General features: G+C 42.7%; 1 protein-coding gene across 5 annotated transcripts in view; it reads left to right on the top strand.

Moving 5' to 3' along the window:
- The window catches only part of LOC139749868 (phosphatidylinositol-3,5-bisphosphate 3-phosphatase MTMR3), a 357317-nt gene that overhangs the window by 194471 nt on the left and 142249 nt on the right, over positions 1-20597 (top strand). For all 5 annotated transcript variants that reach the window (XM_071664222.1, XM_071664224.1, XM_071664220.1 and 2 more), the window contains exons 7-10: positions 2626-2816; positions 3197-3392; positions 17586-17771; positions 18037-18204. In XM_071664222.1, the coding sequence (XP_071520323.1) occupies positions 2626-2816; positions 3197-3392; positions 17586-17771; positions 18037-18204 (741 nt within the window). The remainder of the gene's footprint in view (positions 1-2625; positions 2817-3196; positions 3393-17585; positions 17772-18036; positions 18205-20597) is intronic.

Below are 20597 nucleotides of genomic sequence, written 5' to 3'. Positions count from 1 at the left end.
TGTACATATTCATACATGCTGCCTTCATCCATTCCCACTGCCACCCAGCCACACATGAAATGGCACCCCCTCCCACCACGTGCGCATGAGGTAGCGCTAGGAAAAGACAACAAAGACCACATTCGTTCACACTCATCCTCTAGTTGTCATGTGTAATGCACCGAAACCACAGCTCCCTCTCCACATCCAGGGCCCACAAAACATTCCATGGTTTACCACAGATGCTTCACATGCCCAGGTTCAATCCATTGACAGCACGTCCAACCCGGTATACCACATGACAGCAAAAGACTGAGTGTGAACAATTGTGGCCTTTCTTGTCATTTCCTGGTGCTACCTCGCACACGCGGGGTAGGAGGTGGATGTCATTTCATATGTGGAGGTGCTGTGGCAGGAATGACAACCCCCACCCCCTGCATGAGTGCGAGGTAGCGCTGGGAAAAGACAACAAAGGCCACATTTGTTCACACTCAGTCTCTCGCTGTCATGTATAATGCACCGAATCCACAGCTCCCTTTCCAAATCCAGGCGCCACAAAACTTTCCATGGTTTACCCCAGAGGCTTCACATGCCCTGGTTCAATCTATTGACAGCTCGTCAACCCCGGTATACCACAGCATTCCATTTCACTCTATTCCTTGCACACCTTTCACCCTCCTGCATGTTCCAGCCCCGATCACTCAAAATCTTTTTCACTCCATCTTTCCACCTCCAATTTGGTCTCCCACTTCTCGTTCCCTCCACCTCTGACACATTTATCTTCTTTGTTAATCTTTTCCCACTCATTCTCTCCATGTGACCAAACCATTTAAACACACCCTCTTCTGCTCTCAATCACACTCTTTTTATTACCACACATCTCGCTTACCCTTTCATTACTTACTCGATCAAACCACCTCACACCACATATTGTCCTCAAACATCTCACTTCCAACACATCCACCCTCCTCCGCACAACTCTTTCTATAGCGCACACCTCGCAACCGTATAACATTGTTGGAACCAGTGTTCCTTCAAACATACCCATTTTTGCTTTTCAAGATAACGTTCTTGACTTCCACACAGTTCTCAACGCTCCCAGAACCTTTGCCCCCTCCCCCACCCTATGATTCACTCCCGCTTCCATGGTTCCATCCACTGCCAAATCCACTCCCAGATATCTAAAACACTTCACTTCCTCCAGATTTTCTCCATTCAAACTTACCTCCCATTTCACTTGTCCCTCAACCCTACTGTACCTAATAACCTTGCTCTTATTCACATTTACTCTCAGCTTTCTTCTTTCACACACTTTACCAAACTCAGTCACCAGCTTTTGCAGTTTCTCATCCGAATCAGCCAGCAGCATTGTATCATCAGTGAACAACAACTGACTCACATCCCAAGCTCTCTCATCCACAACAGAATGCATACTTGCTCCTCTTTCCAAAACTCTTGCATTCACCTCCCTAACAACCCCATCCATAAACAAATTAAACAACCATGGAGACATCACGCACCCCCACCGCAAACCAACATTCACTGAGAACCAATCACTTTCCTCTTTTCCTACTCGTACACATGCCTTACAACCTCGATAAAAACTTTTCACTGCTTCTAACAGCTTGCCTCCCACACCATATATTCTTAATACCTTCCACAGAGCATCTCTATCAACTTTATCATATGCCTTCTGCAGATGCATAAATGCTGCATACAAATCCATTTGCTTTTCTAAGTATTTCTCACATACATTCCTCAAAACAAACACCTGATCCACACATCCTCTACCACTTCTGAAACCATACTGCTCTTCCCCAATCTGATGCTCTGTACATGCCTTCACCCTCTCAATCAATACCCTCCCATATAATTTCCCAGGAATACTCAACAGACTTATACCTCTGTAATTTGGGCACATTGAATAACCTTACCACTCAGTCAAGAATACAGTCACCTCCTTTTTTAATTCCACTGCAATACCATCCAAACCTGATTCCTTGCCGGCTTTCATCTTCCGCAGAGCATTTCCTACATCTTCTCCGTTTACCAAATCATTCTCTCTGACCCTCTCACTTTGCACATCACCTCAACCAAAACACCCTATATCTGCCACTCTATCATCAAACACATTCAACGAACCTTCAAAATACTCACTCCATCTCCTTCTCACATCACCACTGCTTGTTGTCACCTCACCATTTGCCCCCTTCACTGATATTCCCTTTTATTCCCTTGTCTTATGCACTTTATTTACCTCCTTCCAAAACATCTGTTTATTCTCCCTAAAATTTAATGATACTCTCTCACCCCAACTCTCATTTGCCCTCTTTTTCACCTCTTGCACCTTTCTCTTGACCTCCTGCCTCATTCTTTTATACATCTCCCTGTCATTTGCATTATTTCCTTGGAAGAGCCATCCAAATGCCTCTCTCTTCTCTTCTCTTCACTAATGATCTTACTTCATCATCCCACCACTCAGTACCCTTTCTAATCTGCCCACCTCCCACGCTTCTCATGCCACAAGCATTTTTTGCACACGCCATCACTGCTTCCCTAAATACATCCCATTCTTCCCCCACTCCCCTTACATCCTTTGTTCTCACCTTTTTCCATTCTGTACTCAGGATATTTTTTTTTTTTCAGAAAGTATTAATCGTAGATGCTCGATCATATGCTACAGCAGTGGCCAACCGGGCCCGTGGTGGAGGATGTGAGTGTCCAGAGTATTATCCACAGTGTGAGATTCAATTCATGAACCTCGCCAACATTCATACTATTCGCAAATCCCACCATGCTCTTCGCCAGCTAGCATCGTCATCACCTGACATCCCCAAGTTTGTATATTCTGGTTATTCATTGTGCAGAAGGAATTTAGAGAGTATCTATGCATTATTACTATGAATTATGTTGGATATAATGCAGTGTTAGAGAAATTCCATAGGATACCAGTCAGAAAAACTTGTTGGTTTTATTATACAACATTTACAATTTGTTATTTTTCTCGTGACTAGTAGTACTTAAGACGTCATTTGTAAAAATAAAAGGGGGATGGGACTGCATATGCTTAGAATTCTTTCCATAGCCTCAAACTCTTTTATGCCAGTTTCAGGCTTATTTACATTTAAGTCTTGCCTCTTGATGAAAGTTTTAAGGAAACATGAAAATCTTATGGAAAGCCCCATTTTAATCATCTCCCTATGTTGTTTTCTTTCAGTTGGCTGTCTCTACTGGAGAACTCTCGTTGGTTGGGGCACCTATCAGGATTACTAAAAGCTGCTGTAACAGTTGTACAGGCAGTAGTGCGTGAGGCCAGACCAGTTTTGGTCCACTGCTCTGATGGATGGGACAGAACACCACAGATAACCTCACTTGCACAGCTCTTGATGGATCCCTATTACCGGACAATACATGTAAGCTAAACCAGATATATACATATACACATGGTATATAGCTTTCCAGCATTACAATCATTGATTTAAAATATCTTGATAACCCTCGTGCCCAAGATGCAACTTTTGTTCTGAAGATTTCCAGAGGTGCCCTGCATTCTCCCCACAGAGGTACAGATGAAACTTCACCATATTTTATCCATCTCTCTACTAAAAATTAGGGGTCGACTCCTGATGATGGTTGCATGTTTGGTTGCAAAGGTTCCTGATGCATTGAGGAATGTTTAGAAAGAGGTCACTTATATGGGTATGTTTGAAGGTATATTAGTCCCAACAGAGTTGTGTGAATGGAAGTCATAGGCTCTAATAAGGATGTGTGGAGGAGGGTGAGTTGTTGTAAATGAAATGTTTGAGGATAGTACATGATGTTATATGGTTTGATCAGGTAAGTAATAAAAGTGTAAGACAGAGGTGTGGTGTTGATAAGAATGTGGTTAAGATAGCTCAAGAGGGTTTGCTGAAATGGTTTGGGTATATGGAGAGAATGAATGAGAGCTTGACAATGAAGATATGTGTCAGAAGTGGGGGGGAGAAGGGGTAGACCAAATTGGAGATAGAAGGATGGATTGAAAAATATTTTTAGTGGTCAGGGCCTGAATATGTCTGGAGTGATGTAGTATACATGGGCCGATGTGCTGTCATTGGACTGGACCGGGCATGTGAAGTGGTTCGGAGAAACCACAGAAAGGTCTGTGGGGCCTAGTTTTAGATTGGGGGCTGTGGTTTTGGTGCATTGTACATGACAGCTAGAGTTTGGATGTGAGCAAATGCAGCATGTCTTCATCTGTTTATGGCATTACCGTGGGGAATGAGGAACAAGTATGAAAGAAAGAAATTGGATATATATGGATTTGCATGGTGTAGCAGGTAGCGTTTCTGACCGTGACGCATTCACAGGCTGCCTAGGGTCGAGTGCATAGGTTTGAATCCTGGTTGTGGAAGTCTGTCCATAGTCAACCCAGCTGTTCATCCACCCATAGGTGTTGGTCAATAAAATGGGTACCTGGTCAGGCTAGGGCATGTGAAACGTCTGGGGTGAACCATGGAAGGTCTGTGGGGCCTGAATGAGGATGTTTTGCATGTTTTCCTGGTGCTTCTTTGCTGACTCAGGGTGGCAATGCTGTTTCCTTTGGGGCAGGGTGGCACTGGGAATGGATGAAGGCAAGCAAGTGTGAATATGTATATGTATATATTATTATTTTTTTCTATTATACTTGATTACCGTTTCTCGCATCAGCAAGGTAGCGCCAGGAAACAGATGAAGAAAGAGTGGCCCATCCAGTCACAAACACGTATATATACATAAATGCCCATGCTTGCACATATATCAACATATACATACACAGACATATACATATATACACATATACATATTCATACTTGCTTGCCTTCATCCATTTCTGTTGTTACCCTGCCACACAGGAAAAAGCTTTGCTACCCATTGCTTCAGCGAGGTAGTGCTAGGAAAACAGGCAGAAAAAGGCCACATTCATTTACACTCAATCTGTAGCTGTCATGTGTAATGCTCCGAAATCACAGCTCCCCATCCATATTCAGGCACCATAGACTTTTCCATAGCTTACCCTGGATGTTTCACGTACCTTGGGTCAGACCATTGAGAGCACGTCAACCCAGTTATACCACATCGTTCCAGTTCACTCTATTCCTTGCACCCCTCTCACCTTCCTGTATGTTCAGGCCCAAATTGCTCAAAATCTTTTTCACTCCATCCTTCTACCTCCAATTTGGTCTCTTGCTTCTCTTTGTTCCCTTCACCTCTGACACATATATCCTCTTTGTCAATCTTTTTCACTCATTCTCTTCATATGTCCAAACCTTTTCAACACATCCTCCTCTGCTTTCTCAACCACACTCTTTTTATTTCTACACATCTCTCTTACCAGTTCATAACTTAGTCCATCAAACCACTTCACACCACATATTGTCCTCTAACTTTTCATTTCCAACACATCCACCCTCCTCTGTACAACCATGTCTATAGCTCATGCCTTACAACCATATAACATTGGAACTACTATTCCTTCAAACATACCCATTTTGCTTTCTGAGATAACCCTCTCTCCTTCCACACATTCTTCATCACTCCCAGAACCTTCTCCTCCCCCACCCTTTGATTCACTTCCACTTCCATGGTTCCATTTGCTGCTAAGTCCACTCCCAGATATCTAAAACACTTCACTTCCACCAATTTTTCTCCATTCAAACTTACCTCCCAATTAACCTAATAACCTTGCTCTTATTCACATTTACTCTCAACTTTCTCCTTTCACACACTTTTCCAAACTCGTCACCAACCTCTTCAGTTTCTTACCCGAATCAGCCGCTAGAGCTGTATCATCGGTGAACAACAACTGACTCGCCTCAGTCCCTCTCATCCACAACTGACTGCTTCCTCACCCGTCTCTCCAAAACTCTTGCATTTACCTCCCTAACCACCCTATCCATAAACAAATTAAACAATCATGGGGACATCACACACCCCTGCTGCCAACCGACATTCTTTGGGAACCAATCACTCTCCTCTCTTCCTACTCGTACACATGCCTTACATCCTTGGTAAAAACATTTCACTGCTTCTAACAACTTACCTCCCTCACCATATACTCTTAAAACCTTCCACAAAGCACTTCTATCAACCCTATCATATGCCTTCTCCAGATTCATAAGTGCTGCATACAAATCCATTTGTTTTTCTAAGTATTTCACGCACTTTTTTTTTTATACTTAATCGTTTTCCCATGTCAGCAAGGTAGTGCCAGGAAACAAATGAAGAATGGCCCATCCACTTATGTACACAATTATATACATAGACGCCCATACACGCACATTTTTTTTTATATACTTTGTCGCTGTCTCTCGCGTTAGCGAGGTAACGCAAGGAAACAGACGAAAGAATGGCCCATCCCACCCACCTACACTTGTATATACATACATGTCCATACATGCACATGTACATACGTATACATCTCAACGTATACATATTTTTTTTTCATTTTGCTTTGTCGCTGTCTCCTGCGTTAGCGAGGTAGTGCAAGGAAACAAATGAAAGAATGGCCCAACCCACCCACATGTATATACATACACGTCCACACACGCAAATATACATACCTATACATCTCAATGTACACATATGTATACACACTCTGACATATACATATATACACATGTACATAATTCATACTTTCTGCCTTTTTTTATTCCCATCGCCACCTCGCCACACATGGAATAACAACCCCCTCCCCCCTCATGTGTGCAAGGTAGCGCTAGGAAAAGACAACAAAGGCCCCATTCATTCATACTCAGTCTCTAGCTGTCATGTAATAATGCACCGAAACCACAGCTCCCTTTCCACATCCAGGCCCCACAGAACTTTCCATGGTTTACCCCAGACGCTTCACATGCCCTGGTTCAATCCATTGACAGCACGTCGGCCCTGGTATACCACATCGTTCCAATTCACTCTATTCCTTGCACGCCTTTCACCCTCCTGCATGTTCAGGCCCTGATCACTCAAAATCGTTTTCACCCCATCTTTCCACCTCCAATTTGGTCTCCCACTTCTCCTCGTTCCCTCCACCTCTGACACATATATCCTCTTGGTCAATCTTTCCTCACTCATTCTCTCCATGTGCCCAAACCATTTCAAAACACCCTCTTCTGCTCTCTCAACCACACTCTTTTTATTTCCACACATCTCTCTTACCCTTACATCACTTACTTGATCAAACCACCTCACACCACATATTGTCCTCAAACATCTCATTTCCAGCACATCCACCCTCCTACGCACAACTCTATCCGTAGCCCACGCCTCGCAGCCATACAACATTGGTGGAACCTCTGTTCCTTCAAACATACCCATTTTTGCTTTCCGAGATAATGTTCTCGACTTCCAAACATTCTTCAAGGCTCCCAGAATTTTCGCCCCCTCCCCCACCCTATGATTCACTTCCACTTCCATGGTTCCATCCGCTGCCAAATCCACTCCCAGATATCTAAAACATTTCACTTCCTCCAGTTTTTCTCCATTCAAACTTACCTCCCAATTGACTTGACCCTCAACCCTACTGTACCTAATAACCTTGCTCTTATTCACATTTACTCTTAACTTTCTTCTTTCACACACTTTACCAAACTCAGTCACCAGCTTTTGCAGTTTCTCACATGAATCAGCCACCAGCATTGTATCATCAGCGAACAACAACTGACTCACTTCCCAAGCTCTCTCATCCACAACAGGCTTCATACTTGCCCCTCTTTCCAAAACTCTTGCATACAACCTCCCTAACAACCCCATCCATAAACAAATTAAACAACCATGGAGACATCACACACCCCTGCCGCAAACCAACATTCACTGAGAACCAATCACTTTCCTCTCTTCCTACACGTACACATACCTTACATCCTCGATAAAAACTTTTCACTGCTTCTAACAACTTGCCTCCCACACCATATATTCTTAATACCTTCCACAGAGCATCTCTATCAACTCTATCATATGCCTTCTCCAGATCCATTAATGCTACATACAAATTCCTGGTAAATTATATGGGAGGGTATTGATTGAGAGGGTGAAGGCATGTACAGAGCATCAGATTGGGGAAGAGCAGTGTGGTTTCAGAAGTGGTAGAGGATGTGTGGATCAGGTGTTTGCTTTGAAGAATGTATGTGAGAAATACTTAGAAAAGCAAATGGATTTGTATGTAGCATTTATGGATCTGGAGAAGGCATATGATAGAGTTGATAGAGATGCTCTGTGGAAGGTATTAAGAATATATGGTGTGGGAGGCAAGTTGTTAGAAGCAGTGAAAAGTTTTTATCGAGGATGTAAGGCATGTGTACGTGTAAGAAGAGAGGAAAGTGATTGGTTCTCAGTGAATGTAGGTTTGCGGCAGGGGTGTGTGATGTCTCCATGGTTGTTTAATTTGTTTATGGATGGGATTGTTAGGGAGGTGAATGCAAGAGTTTTGGAAAGAGGGGCAAGTATGAAGTCTGTTGGGGATGAGAGAGCTTGGGAAGTGAGTCAGTTGTTGTTCGCTGATGATACAGCGCTGGTGGCTGATTCATGTGAGAAACTGCAGAAGCTGGTGACTGAGTTTGGTAAAGTGTGTGAAAGAAGAAAGTTAAGAGTAAATGTGAATAAGAGCAAGGTAATTAGGTACAGTAGGGGTGAGGGTCAAGTCAATTGGGAGGTAAGTTTGAATGGAGAAAAACTGGAGGAAGTAAAGTGTTTTAGATATCTGGGAGTGGATCTGGCAGCGGATGGAACCATGGAAGTGGAAGTGGATCATAGGGTGGGGGAGGGGGCGAAAATCCTGGAAGCCTTGAAGAATGTGTGAAAGTCGAGAACATTATCTCGGAAAGCAAAAATGGGTATGTTTGAAGGAATAGTGGTTCCAACAATGTTGTATGGTTGCAAGGCGTGGGCTATGGATAGAGTTGTGCGCAGGAGGATGGATGTGCTGGAAATGAGATGTTTGAGGACAATGTGTGGTGTGAGGTGGTTTGATCGAGTAAGTAACGTAAGGGTAAGAGAGATGTGTGGTAATAAAAAGAGCGTGGTTGAGAGAGCAGAAGAGGGTGTTTTGAAATGGTTTGGGCACATGGAGAGAATGAGTGAGGAAAGATTGACCAAGAGGATATATGTGTCGGAGGTGGAGGGAACGAGGAAAAGTGGGAGACCAAATTGGAGGTGGAAAGATGGAGTGAAAAAGATTTTGTGTGATCGGGGCCTGAACATGCAGGAGGGTGAAAGGCGTGCAAGGAATAGAGTGAATTGGATCGATGTGGTATACCAGGGTTGACGTGCTGTCAGTGGATTGAATCAGGGCATGTGAAGTGTCTGGGGTAAACCATGGAAAGCTGTGTAGGTATGTATATTTGCGTGTGTGGACGTATGTATATACATGTGTATGGGGGTGGGTTGGGCCATTTCTTTCGTCCGTTTCCTTGCGCTACCTCGCAAACGCGGGAGACAGCAAAAAAAAAAAAAAAAAAAAAAATCATGCTATTTGCCATTTCCCACATTAGTAAGGTAGTGTTAAGAAGAGAGGACTGAGCCTTTGAGGGAATATCCTCACTTAGCCCCCTTCTCTGTTCCTTCTTTTGGAAAACTAGAAATGAGAGGGGATGATTTCCCGCCACCCCACTCCCTCCCCTTTTAGTCGCCTTCTACGACATGCAGGTTATATGTGGGAAGTATTCTTTCTCCCCTATCCCCAGGGATGATACATATACATTTATACACTCTCGCTTCCCCCATCCAATTCCCATCGCCACCCTGCCACACATGAAATCGCACCCCCTCACAAGGTAGCACTAGGAAAAGACAACAAAGGCCACATTCATTCACACTCAGTCTCTAGCTGTCATGTGTAATGCACCAAAACCACAGCACCCTATCCACATCCAGGCCCCACAAAACATTCCAAGGTTTACCCCAGATGCTTCACATGCCCTGGTTCAATCCATTGACAGCACATCGACCCCAGTATACCACATCATTCCAATTCACTTTATTCCTTGCATGCCTTTCACCCTCCTGCATGTTGAGGCCCTGATTGCACAAAATCTTTTTCACTCCATCCTTCCACCTCCAATTTGGTCTCCCACTTCTCGTTCCCTCCACCTCTGACACATATATCTTCTTTGTCAGTCTTTCCTGACTCATTCTCTCCATGTGACCAAACCATTTCAATACACCCCCTTCTGCTCTCTCAACCACACTCTTTTTATTACCATATATCTCTCTTACCCTTTCATTACTTACTCGATCAAACCACCTCACACCACATAGTGTCCTCAAACATTTCATTTCCAACACATCCACCCTCCTCCACACAACCCTTTCTATCGCCCGTGTCTCACAACCATATAACATTGTTGGAACCGCTATTCCTTCAAACATACCCATTTTTGCTCCAAGATAACCCTCTCAGCTTCCAAACATTCTTCAACGTTCCCAGAACCTTTGCCCCTCCCCCACCCTGTGACTCACTTCCGCTTCCATGGTTCCATCCGCTGCTAAATCCACTCCCAGTTATCTAAAACAATTCACTTCCTTCGGTTTTTCTCCATTCAAATATACCTCCCAATTAACTTTTCTCTCAACCCTACTGAACCTAATACCCTTGCTCTTATTTACATTTCCTCTCAGCTTTCTTCTTTCACACACTTTACCAAACACAGTCACCAACTTCTGCAGTTTCTCACCTGAATCAGCCTCTAGCGCTGTATCATCAGTGAACAACAACTGACTCACTTCCCAAGCCCTCTCATCCACAACAGATTGTATACTTGCCCCACTCTCCAAAACTCTTGCATTCACCTCCCTAACAACCCCATCCATAAACAAATGAAACAACCATGGAGACATCACGCACCCCTGCCGCAATTCGACATTCACTGAGAACCACTTACTTTCTTCTCCTCCTACTCGTACACATGCCTTACATCCTCAATAAAAACTTTTCACTGCTTCTAACAACTTGCCTCCCACACCATAGACTCTTAATACCTCCCACAAAGCATCTCTATCAGCTCTTTCATATGCCTTCTTCAGATCCATAAATGCTACATACAAATCCATTTGTTTTTATAAGTATTTCTCATACATTCTTCAAAGCAAACACCTGACCCACACATCCTCTACCACTACTGAAACCCCACTGCTCTTCCTCAATCTGATGCTCTGTGCATGTCTTGACCCTCTCAATCAACACCCTTCCATACAATTTCCCAGGAATACTCAACAAACTTATACCTCTGTAATTTGAGTACTCACCTTTATCCCCTTTGCACAATGACACTATGCATTCATTCCACCAAGCCTCAGGCACTTAACCATGAACCATACATAAATTGAATATCCTTACCATCTAGTCAACATTTTTGATAAATTCCACTGCTATACCATCCAAACCCACCGCCTTGCCGGCTTTCATCTTCTGCAAAGCTTTCACTGAATCTTCATTGTTTAGCAAACCATTCTCCCTGATCCTCTCACTTTGCACACCACCTCAACCAAAACACTATATCATCTGCCACTATATCATCACACACACACATTCAACCCTTCAAAATACTCACTCCATCTCCTTCTCACTTGACCACTACTTGTTATTACCTCCCCATTAGCCCCCTTCATCGATGTTCCCATTGTTCTCTTGTCTTACACATGTTATTTACCACCCTCCAAAACATCTTTTTATTCTCCCTGAAATTTAATGATACTTTTTCACCCCAACTTTCATTTCATGTGTGGCGGGGTGGTGACGGGAATGGATGAAGGCAGCAAGTATGAATATCTACATGTGTATATATGTATATGTCTGTGCATGTATATGTATCTGTTGCGCAAGCCATCACTGCTTCCCTAAATACATCCCATTCCTCCCCCACTCCCCTTACCTCCTTTGTTCTCACCCTTTTCCATTCTGCTCACAGTCTCTCCTGGTACTTCCTCACACAAGTCTCCTTCCCAAGCTCACTTACTCTCACCACCCTCTTCACCCCAACACTCTCTCTTCTTTTCTGAAAACCCATACAAATCTTCACCCTCACCTTCGCCTTCGCGTGGGAGGTGGGTTGATTAGAAAGGGTAGTGAGTGGTGGGATGAAGAAGTAAGATTATTAGTGAAAGAGAAGAGAGAGGCATTTGGACGATTTTTGCAGGGAAAAAATGCAAATGAGTGGGAGATGTATAAAAGAAAGAGGCAGGAGGTCAAGAGAAAGGTGCAAGAGGTGAAAAAGAGGGCAAATGAGAGTTGGGGTGAGAGAGTATCATTCAATTTTAGGAAGAATAAAAAGATGTTCTGGAAGGAGGTAAATAAAGTGCATAAGACAAGGGAGCAAATGGGAACTTCAGTGAAGGGGGCTAATGGGGAGGAGATAACAAGTAGTGGTGATGTGAGAAGGAGATGGAGTGAGTATTTTGAAGGTTTGTTGAATGTGCTTGATGATAGAGTGGCAGATATAGGGTGTTTTGGTCGAGGTGGTGTGCAAAGTGAGAGGGTTAGGGAAAATGATTTGGTAAACAGAGAAGAGGTAGTAAAAGCTTTGTGGAAGGTGAAAGCTGGCAAGGCAGTGGGTTTGGATGGTATTGCAGTGGAATTTATTAAAAAAGGGGGTGACTGTATTATTAACTGGTTGGTAAGGTTATTTAATGTATGTATGATTCATGGTGAGGTGCCTGAGGATTGGTGGAACGCTTGCATAGTGCCATTGTACAAAGGCAAAGGGGATAAGAGTGAGTGCTCAAATTACAGAGGTATAAGTTTGTTGAGTATTCCTGGTAAATTATATGGGAGGGTATTGATTGAGATGGTGAAGGCATGTACAGAGCATCAGATTGGGGAAGAGCAGTGTGGTTTCAGAAGTGGTAGAGGATGTGTGGATCAGGTGTTTGCTTTGAAGAATGTATGTGAGAAATACTTAGAAAAGCAAATGGATTTGTATGAAGCATTTATGGATCTGGAGAAGGCATATGATAGAGTTGATAGAGATGCTCTGTGGAAGGTACTAAGAATATATGGTGTGGGAGGCAAGTTGTTAGAAGCAGTGAAAAGTTTTTATTGAGGATGTAAGGCATGTGTACGTGTAGGAAGAGGGGAAAGTGATTGGTTCTTAGTAAATGTTGGTTTGCGGCAGGGGTGTGTGATGTCTCCATGGTTGTTTAATTTGTTTATGGATGGGGTTGTTAGGGAGGTGAATGCAAGAGTTTTGGAAAGAGGGGTAAGTAGTATGCAGTCTGTTGTGGATGAGAGAGCTTGGGAAGTGAGTCAGTTGTTGTTCGCTGATGATACAGCGCTGGTGGCTGATTCATGTGAGAAACTGCAGAAGCTGGTGACTGAGTTTGGTAAAGTGTGTGAAAGAAGAAAGTTGAGAGTAAATGTGAATAAGAGCAAGGTTATTAGGTACAGTAGGGTTGAGGGATAAGTCAATTGAGAGGTAAGTTTGAATGGAGAAAAACAGGAGGAAGTGAAGTGTTTTAGATATCTGGGAGTGGATTTGGCAGCGGATGGAACCATGGAAGCGGAAGTGAATCATAGGGTGGGGGAGGGGGCAAAAGTTCTGGGAGCATTGAAAAATGTGTGGAAGTCGAGAACGTTATCTTGGAGAGCAAAAATGGGTATGTTTGAAGGAATAGTGGTTCCAACATTGTTATATGGTTGCGAGGTGTGGGCTATGGATAGAGTTGTGCGGAGGAGGGTGGATGTGCTGGAAATGAGATGTTTGAGGACAGTATGTGGTGTGAGGTGGTTTGATCGAGTAAGTATTGAAAGGGTAAGAGAGATGTGTGGTAATAAAAAGAGTGTGGTTGAGAGAGCCGAAAAGGGTGTTTTGAATGGTTTGGTCACATGGAGAGAATGAATGAGGAAAGATTTATCAAGAGGATATATGTGTCAGAGGTGGAGGGAATGAGAAGTGGGAAACCAAATTGGTGGTGGAAAGATGGAGTGAAAAAGATTTTGAGTGATCGGGGCCTAAAGATGCAGGAGGGTGAAAGGCGTGCAAGGAATAGAGTGAATTGGAATGATGTCGTATACTGGGGTCGACATGCTGTCAATGGATTGAACCAGGGCACGTGAAGTGTCTGGGATAAACCATGTAAAGTTCTGTGGGGCCTGGATGTGGAAAGGGGGCTGTGGTTTCAGTGCATTACACATGACAGCTGGAGACCGAGTGTGAACAAATGTGTCCTTTGTTGTTTTTTCCTAGTGCTACCTCACGTGTACACAGGGGGAGGGTGGAGTCATTTCATGTGTGGGAGGGTGGCGTTGGGAACAGATGAAGGCAGCATGTATGAATTATGGTGTATATATGTATACACCATGTCTGTGTACATTGAAATGTATAGGTATGTATATGTGCATGTGTGGGCGTTTATGTATATACATGTGTATGTGGGTGGGTTGGGCCATTCTTGCATGTTTCCTTGCGCCTCCTTGCAAACGCGGGAGACAATGACAAAGTATGATAAATAAATAAAAAGATGTTCTTTTTTGTTTATTAGTAAAGATGCTTTACTGTACTTATCTGTGTTTAATAATACCTGTAGTTCTCATATACAATACTGTATATATATATATATATTTTTTTTTTTCTTTTCTGCTTTGTCGCTGTCTCCCGCGTTTGCGAGGTAGCGCAAGGAAACAGACGAAAGAAATGGCCCAACCCACCCCCATACACATGTATATACATACGTCCACACACACAAATATACATACCTACACAGCTTTCCATGGTTTACCCCAGACGCTTCACATGCCCTGATTCAATCCACTGACAGCACGTCAACCCCGGTATACCACATCGATCCAATTCACTCTATTCCTTGCCCTCCTTTCACCCTCCTGCGTGTTCAGGCCCCGATCACACAAAATCTTTTTCACTCCATCTTTCCACCTCCAATTTGGTCTCCCACTTCTCCTCGTTCCCTCCACCTCCAACACATATGTCCTCTTGGTCAATCTTTCCTCACTCATTCTCTCCATGTGCCCAAACTATTTCAAAACACCCTCTTCTGCTCTCTCAACCACGCTCTTTTTATTTCCACACATCTCTCTTACCCTTACGTTACTTACTCGATCAAACCACCTCACACCACACATTGTCCTCAAACATCTAATTTCCAGCACATCCATCCTCCTGCGCACAACTCTATCCATAGCCCATGCCTCGCAACCATACAACATTGTTGGAACCACTATTCCTTCAAACATACCCATTTTTGCTTTCCAAGATAATGTTCTCGACTTCCATACATTCTTCAAGGCTCCCAGAATTTTCGCCCCCTCCCCCACCCTATGATCCACTTCGGCTTCCATGGTTCCATCCGCTGCCAGATCCACTCCCAGATATCTAAAACACTTTACTTCCTCCAGTTTTTCTCCATTCAAACTTACCTCCCAATTTACTTGACCCTCGACCCTACTGTACCTAATAACCTTGCTCTTATTCACATTTACTCTTAACTTTCTTCTTTCACACACTTTACCAAACTCAGTCACCAGCTTCTGCAGTTTCTCACAAGAATCAGCCACCAGCGCTGTATCATCAGCGAACAACAACTGACTCACTTCCCGAGCTCTCTCATCCCCAACAGACTTCATACTTGCCCCTCTTTCCAAAACTCTTGCATTCACCTCCCTAACAACCCCATCCATAAACAAATTAAACAACCATGGAGACATCACACATCCCTGCCGCAAACCTACATTCACTGAGAACCAATCACTTTCCTCTCTTCCTACACGTACACATGCCTTACATCCTCGATAAAAACTTTTCACTGCTTCTAACAACTTGCCTCCCACACCATATATTCTTAATACCTTCCACAGAGCATCTCTATCAACTCTATCATATGCCTTCTCCAGATCCATAAATTCTACATACAAATCCATTTGCTTTTCTAAGTATTTCTCACATACATTCCTCAAAGCAAACACCTGATCCACACATCCTCTACCACTTCTGAAACCACACTGCTCTTCCCCAATCTGATGCTCTGTACATGCCTTCACCCTCTCAATCAATACTCTCCCATATGATTTACCAGGAATACTCAACAAACTTATACCTCTGTAATTTGAGCACTCACTCTTATCCCCTTTGCCTTTGTACAATGGCACTATGCACGCATTCCGCCAATCCTCAGGCACCTCACCATGAGTCATACATACATTAAATAACCTTACCAACCAGTCAACAATACAGTCACCCCCTTTTTTAATAAATTCCACTGCAATACCATCCAAACCTGCTGCCTTGCCGGCTTTCATCTTCCGCAAAGCTTTTACTACCTCTTCTCTGTTTACCAAATCATTTTCCCTAACCCTCTCACTTTGCACACCACCTCGACCAAAACACCCTATATCTGCCACTCTATCATCAAACACATTCAACAAACCTTCAAAATACTCACTCCATCTCCTTCTCACATCACCACTACTTGTTATCTCCTCCCCATTTGCGCCCTTCACTGAAGTTCCCATTTGCTCCCCTGTCTTACGCACTTTATTTACCTCCTTCCAGAACATCTTTTTATTCTCCCTAAAATTTAATGATACTCTCTCACCCCAACTTTCATTTGCCCTTTTTTTCACCTCTTGCACCTTTCTCTTGACCTCCTGCCTCTTTCTTTTATACATCTCCCACTCAATTGCATTTTTTCCCTGCAAAAATCGTCCAAATGCCTCTCTCTTCTCTTTCACTAATAATCTTACTTCTTCATCCCACCACTCACTACCCTTTCTAATCAACCCACCTCCCACTCTTCTCATGCCACAAGCATCTTTTGCGCAATCCATCACTGATTCCCTAAATACATCCCATTCCTCCCCACTCCCCTTACTTCCATTGTTCTCACCTTTTTCCATTCTTGACTCACTCTCTCCTGGTACTTCCTCACACAAGTCTCCTTCCCAAGCTCACTTACTCTCACCACCCTCTTCACCCCAACATTCACTCTTCTTTTCTGAAAACCCATACAAATCTTCACCTTAGCCTCCACAAGTTAATGATCAGACATCCCTCCAGTTGCACCTCTCAGCACATTAACATCCAAAAGTCTCTCTTTCGCGCGCCTGTCAATTAACACGTAATCCAATAACGCTCTCTGGCCATCTCTCATACTTACATACGTATACTTATGTATATCTCGCTTTTTAAACCAGGTATTCCCAGTCACCAGTCCTTTTTCAGCACATAAATCTACAAGCTCTTCACCATTTCCATTTACAACACTGAACACCCCATGTATACCAATTATTCCCTCAACTGCCACTGTATATATATATCATGGTTAAAAGATAATGTCATCAGAAACGCCTGCATATATGCAATAGTATATAAACCCCTTAGATAGCTACTTTGCTTAGTGTTATATTCTCCAGGAACACAGCCCAAGTGCTAATTGGGGTATTACTGTATTGACAGCAAGGTTTGCCATGTAATCTAATCACAATTAATCTTAAATTGAAATTTTTTTTATCTTGTACTGATATTTTTCTTTCTCAAGCAAAGCAGTTATACTCCATATTCATCATCATTAAATCATCTCTTTTAAAGATGTGTCATTTTTGTAGGGTTTTAAACAGTCTGTAATGCTGAATTCCAATCCAACAGGGTTTTCAGGTGCTAATTGAACGGGAATGGGTAGAATTTGGCCACAAGTTCAGTGATCGATGTGGTGTTGGTCGAAGCTGTGAAGATGTCAATGAGAGATGTCCTGTCTTTCTTCAGTGGTTAGACTGTGTACATCACCTTCTCTACTGGTATCCCACTGCCTTCCAATTTAATCAGGCATATCTGGTTAGTATTTAAGGATGGCTGTCCCATGTGATTAGATGTGTCCCATTGCCAAACCCTTGGTTAAGTTTTTTGACCTTTTGGTTAAGCATTTTATAGAATATTATCAGTTTGACTTTATTTATTCAAAAGGCTTGTAGGTATGTATGTCATTTATTCCAGTGTTGTTTATAAAGTTTTCATTATCATTTCTCTTTGCATCATTTTACTCCTAGATTCCTTATCTTCTCATAAATATTCTTTGCTGTTTAACAAATATCATTTCCAGGTGAAGTTGGCCCAGCATGTGTACAGCAGCTTGTTTGGTACGTTTCTTTGTAACTCGTCCCAGGAACGTGTCCAGGCTGAAATTGGAGACCGTACATATTCTGTATGGTCACTACTGAGGCTTAATCGGCACCGTTACACAAACTACCTCTATTCACACACGCATCAGGTTTGTAAAGTATAAGATTTCAGATTGGTGATTGCTGTTAAAGTTTTGAAAGACTCACTGTTTTTTATCCTTTTTTCTTGGAAATGTTATCTTTCATTGTAGCATGAGAGTTATGAGCTTATTTCACTATTTTAGATATCTGCAAGAATGGGATTTATATTAGTTCCAGTGTACCCAACCCCCCATTTCCTTGGAATCAAGGCTTGCAGTTATGTGTTTGATTCCCATATCTGCTAGCACCAGATCTGTAAGTGTGCTGGTAATGACTTGCGGTCGTATGTTTTTTCAGTCTATTCAAAGTGGTTGCTAGGAACAAAGAAAAACCACATTTGCACACATCCATTCTCAGGCTGTCCTATGCAGTGCACCAAAACTGAAGCCTCCGTTCTGCAACCAAGCCCCACAGACCTTTCCATAGTTTTCCACAGCCACTTCACGTGCCCCAGTTCAGTCTATTGCTAATGTCATTGCCTTTATACCACAGTGTTTCAATCCACTTTCCTTTGTATGACTTGCACTCTCCTGCATGTTCAAGCTCTGTTCACTCAAAAAAAATTTTTTTACTCTGTCCTTCAATCTCAACCTTGGTCTCACCCATCATGTTTTCACTCTCTTCTCATACTTTTATTCTTTTTTGTTGACTGAGAGGAAGAAAAAATTGCAATTATTAAAATGTTAGAGAAATAATTAATAAAGCTTGTAGCTGTAAGGTAGATGCACTTGCACCTCAAGGAAGAAAGTTACTGACAGGATTAAGAAGCTCGTTGCCAGAGCTACACTAATATCAGCATAGTCTACTTTCCAAGCGCATTGTTCAGTGTATGAGAAGATGGAGATTTTACTAGCAGTATATCTGGAGGATCAGAAGCAGAATTATTCCCCATCAGTTTTTCATTATATAAGTCAAGGCCTAACAGCTGTACCAACAACTGGAACAGAACATTGTTTTCCAATACATAAGTGAATCATTTCAGACTAATAAGGGTTGGTTTGACTGGTTTTGATAGTGGTAAAATCTTCACAGTACCAGCCTACTATGCTGCTATGCTTGCTGTCCCTAAGGGTTTTAGGAATCAGTGGAAGCCCAGGGCTGTACACTTCAACAGGTGTTCATTGCTTGTGAAATGGACCTTTGTAAGAGGATGCCCACTAGGCCATAAGTCTTGAAGAGTGAATGCTCTACAACTAGATTGAAAGCAGCAGAGAACAGGCTTTCCCTCTTTTTATGTAAAAATGCTTCAGGTGACCACAAGTAAACTGGTGGTAGCTTACCTCTCCAAAATTCCTTGGGCATGAAAGAGACAGTCCTCACACTTTTCATGTGCACTTGCAATTAAACAAAACAACTTGGGTCACTTATGTATTGTCTGAGAATTGGTTCATAAATAACTTTTGCCTTGAGATGAATTGCTAGTGGAAGGATAAGAACCTTGTATTTAAGGTCTTTTTATTTATTATTTATTTATTGTACTTTGTTGCTGTCTCTTGTGTTAGCGAGGTAATGCAAGGAAACAGATGAAAGAATGGCCCAACATACCCACATAAACGCCCACACACGCGCATATACATACCTATATATTTCAATGTATACATACATATACATACATAAACATGTACATATATATACACATGTACATATCCCTGGGGATAGGGGAGAAAGAATTCTTCCCACGCATTCCTCACGTGTCGTAGAAGACAACTAAAGGGGATAGGAGCGGGGGTGCTAGAAACCCTCCCCTCCATGTATTTTAACTTTCTAAGAGGGGAAACAGAAGAAGGAGTCACTGGGGGAGTGCTCATCCTCCCCAAAGGCTCTGATTTGGGTGTCTAAATGTGTGTGGGTGTAACCAAGATGAGAAAAATGGAGAGATAGGTAGTATATTTGAGGAAAGGAACCTGAATGTTTTGGCTTTGAGTGAAATGAAGCTCAAGGGTAAAGGGAAAGAGTGGTTTGGGAATGTCTTGGGAGTAAAGTCGGGGGATAGTGAGAGGACAAGAGCAAGGGAAGGAGTAGCACTCCTGCTGAAACAGGAGTGGTGGGAGTATGTGATAGAGTGTAAGAAAGTAAACTCTAGATTGATATGGGTAAAACTGAAAGTGGATGGAGAGAGAGATGTGATTATTGGTGCATATGCACCTGGGCATGAGAAGAAAGATCATGAGAGGCAAGTGTTTTGGGAGTGAGTTAGTAGTTTTGATGCACGAGACCGAGTTATAGTGATGGGTGATTTGAATGCTAAGGTGAGTAATGTGGCAGTTGAGGGAATAATTGGTGTACATGGAGTGTTCAGTGTTGTAAATGGACATGGTGAAGGGCTTGTAGATTTATGTGCTGAAAAAGGACTGGCGATTGGGAATACCTGGTTTAAAAAGAGAGATATGCATAAGTATAC

This window comes from Panulirus ornatus, chromosome 8 (assembly GCF_036320965.1).
Source record: "Panulirus ornatus isolate Po-2019 chromosome 8, ASM3632096v1, whole genome shotgun sequence".
NCBI lineage: Eukaryota > Metazoa > Arthropoda > Malacostraca > Decapoda > Palinuridae > Panulirus > Panulirus ornatus.
This window is presented reverse-complemented; position numbering and strand designations above follow the sequence as displayed.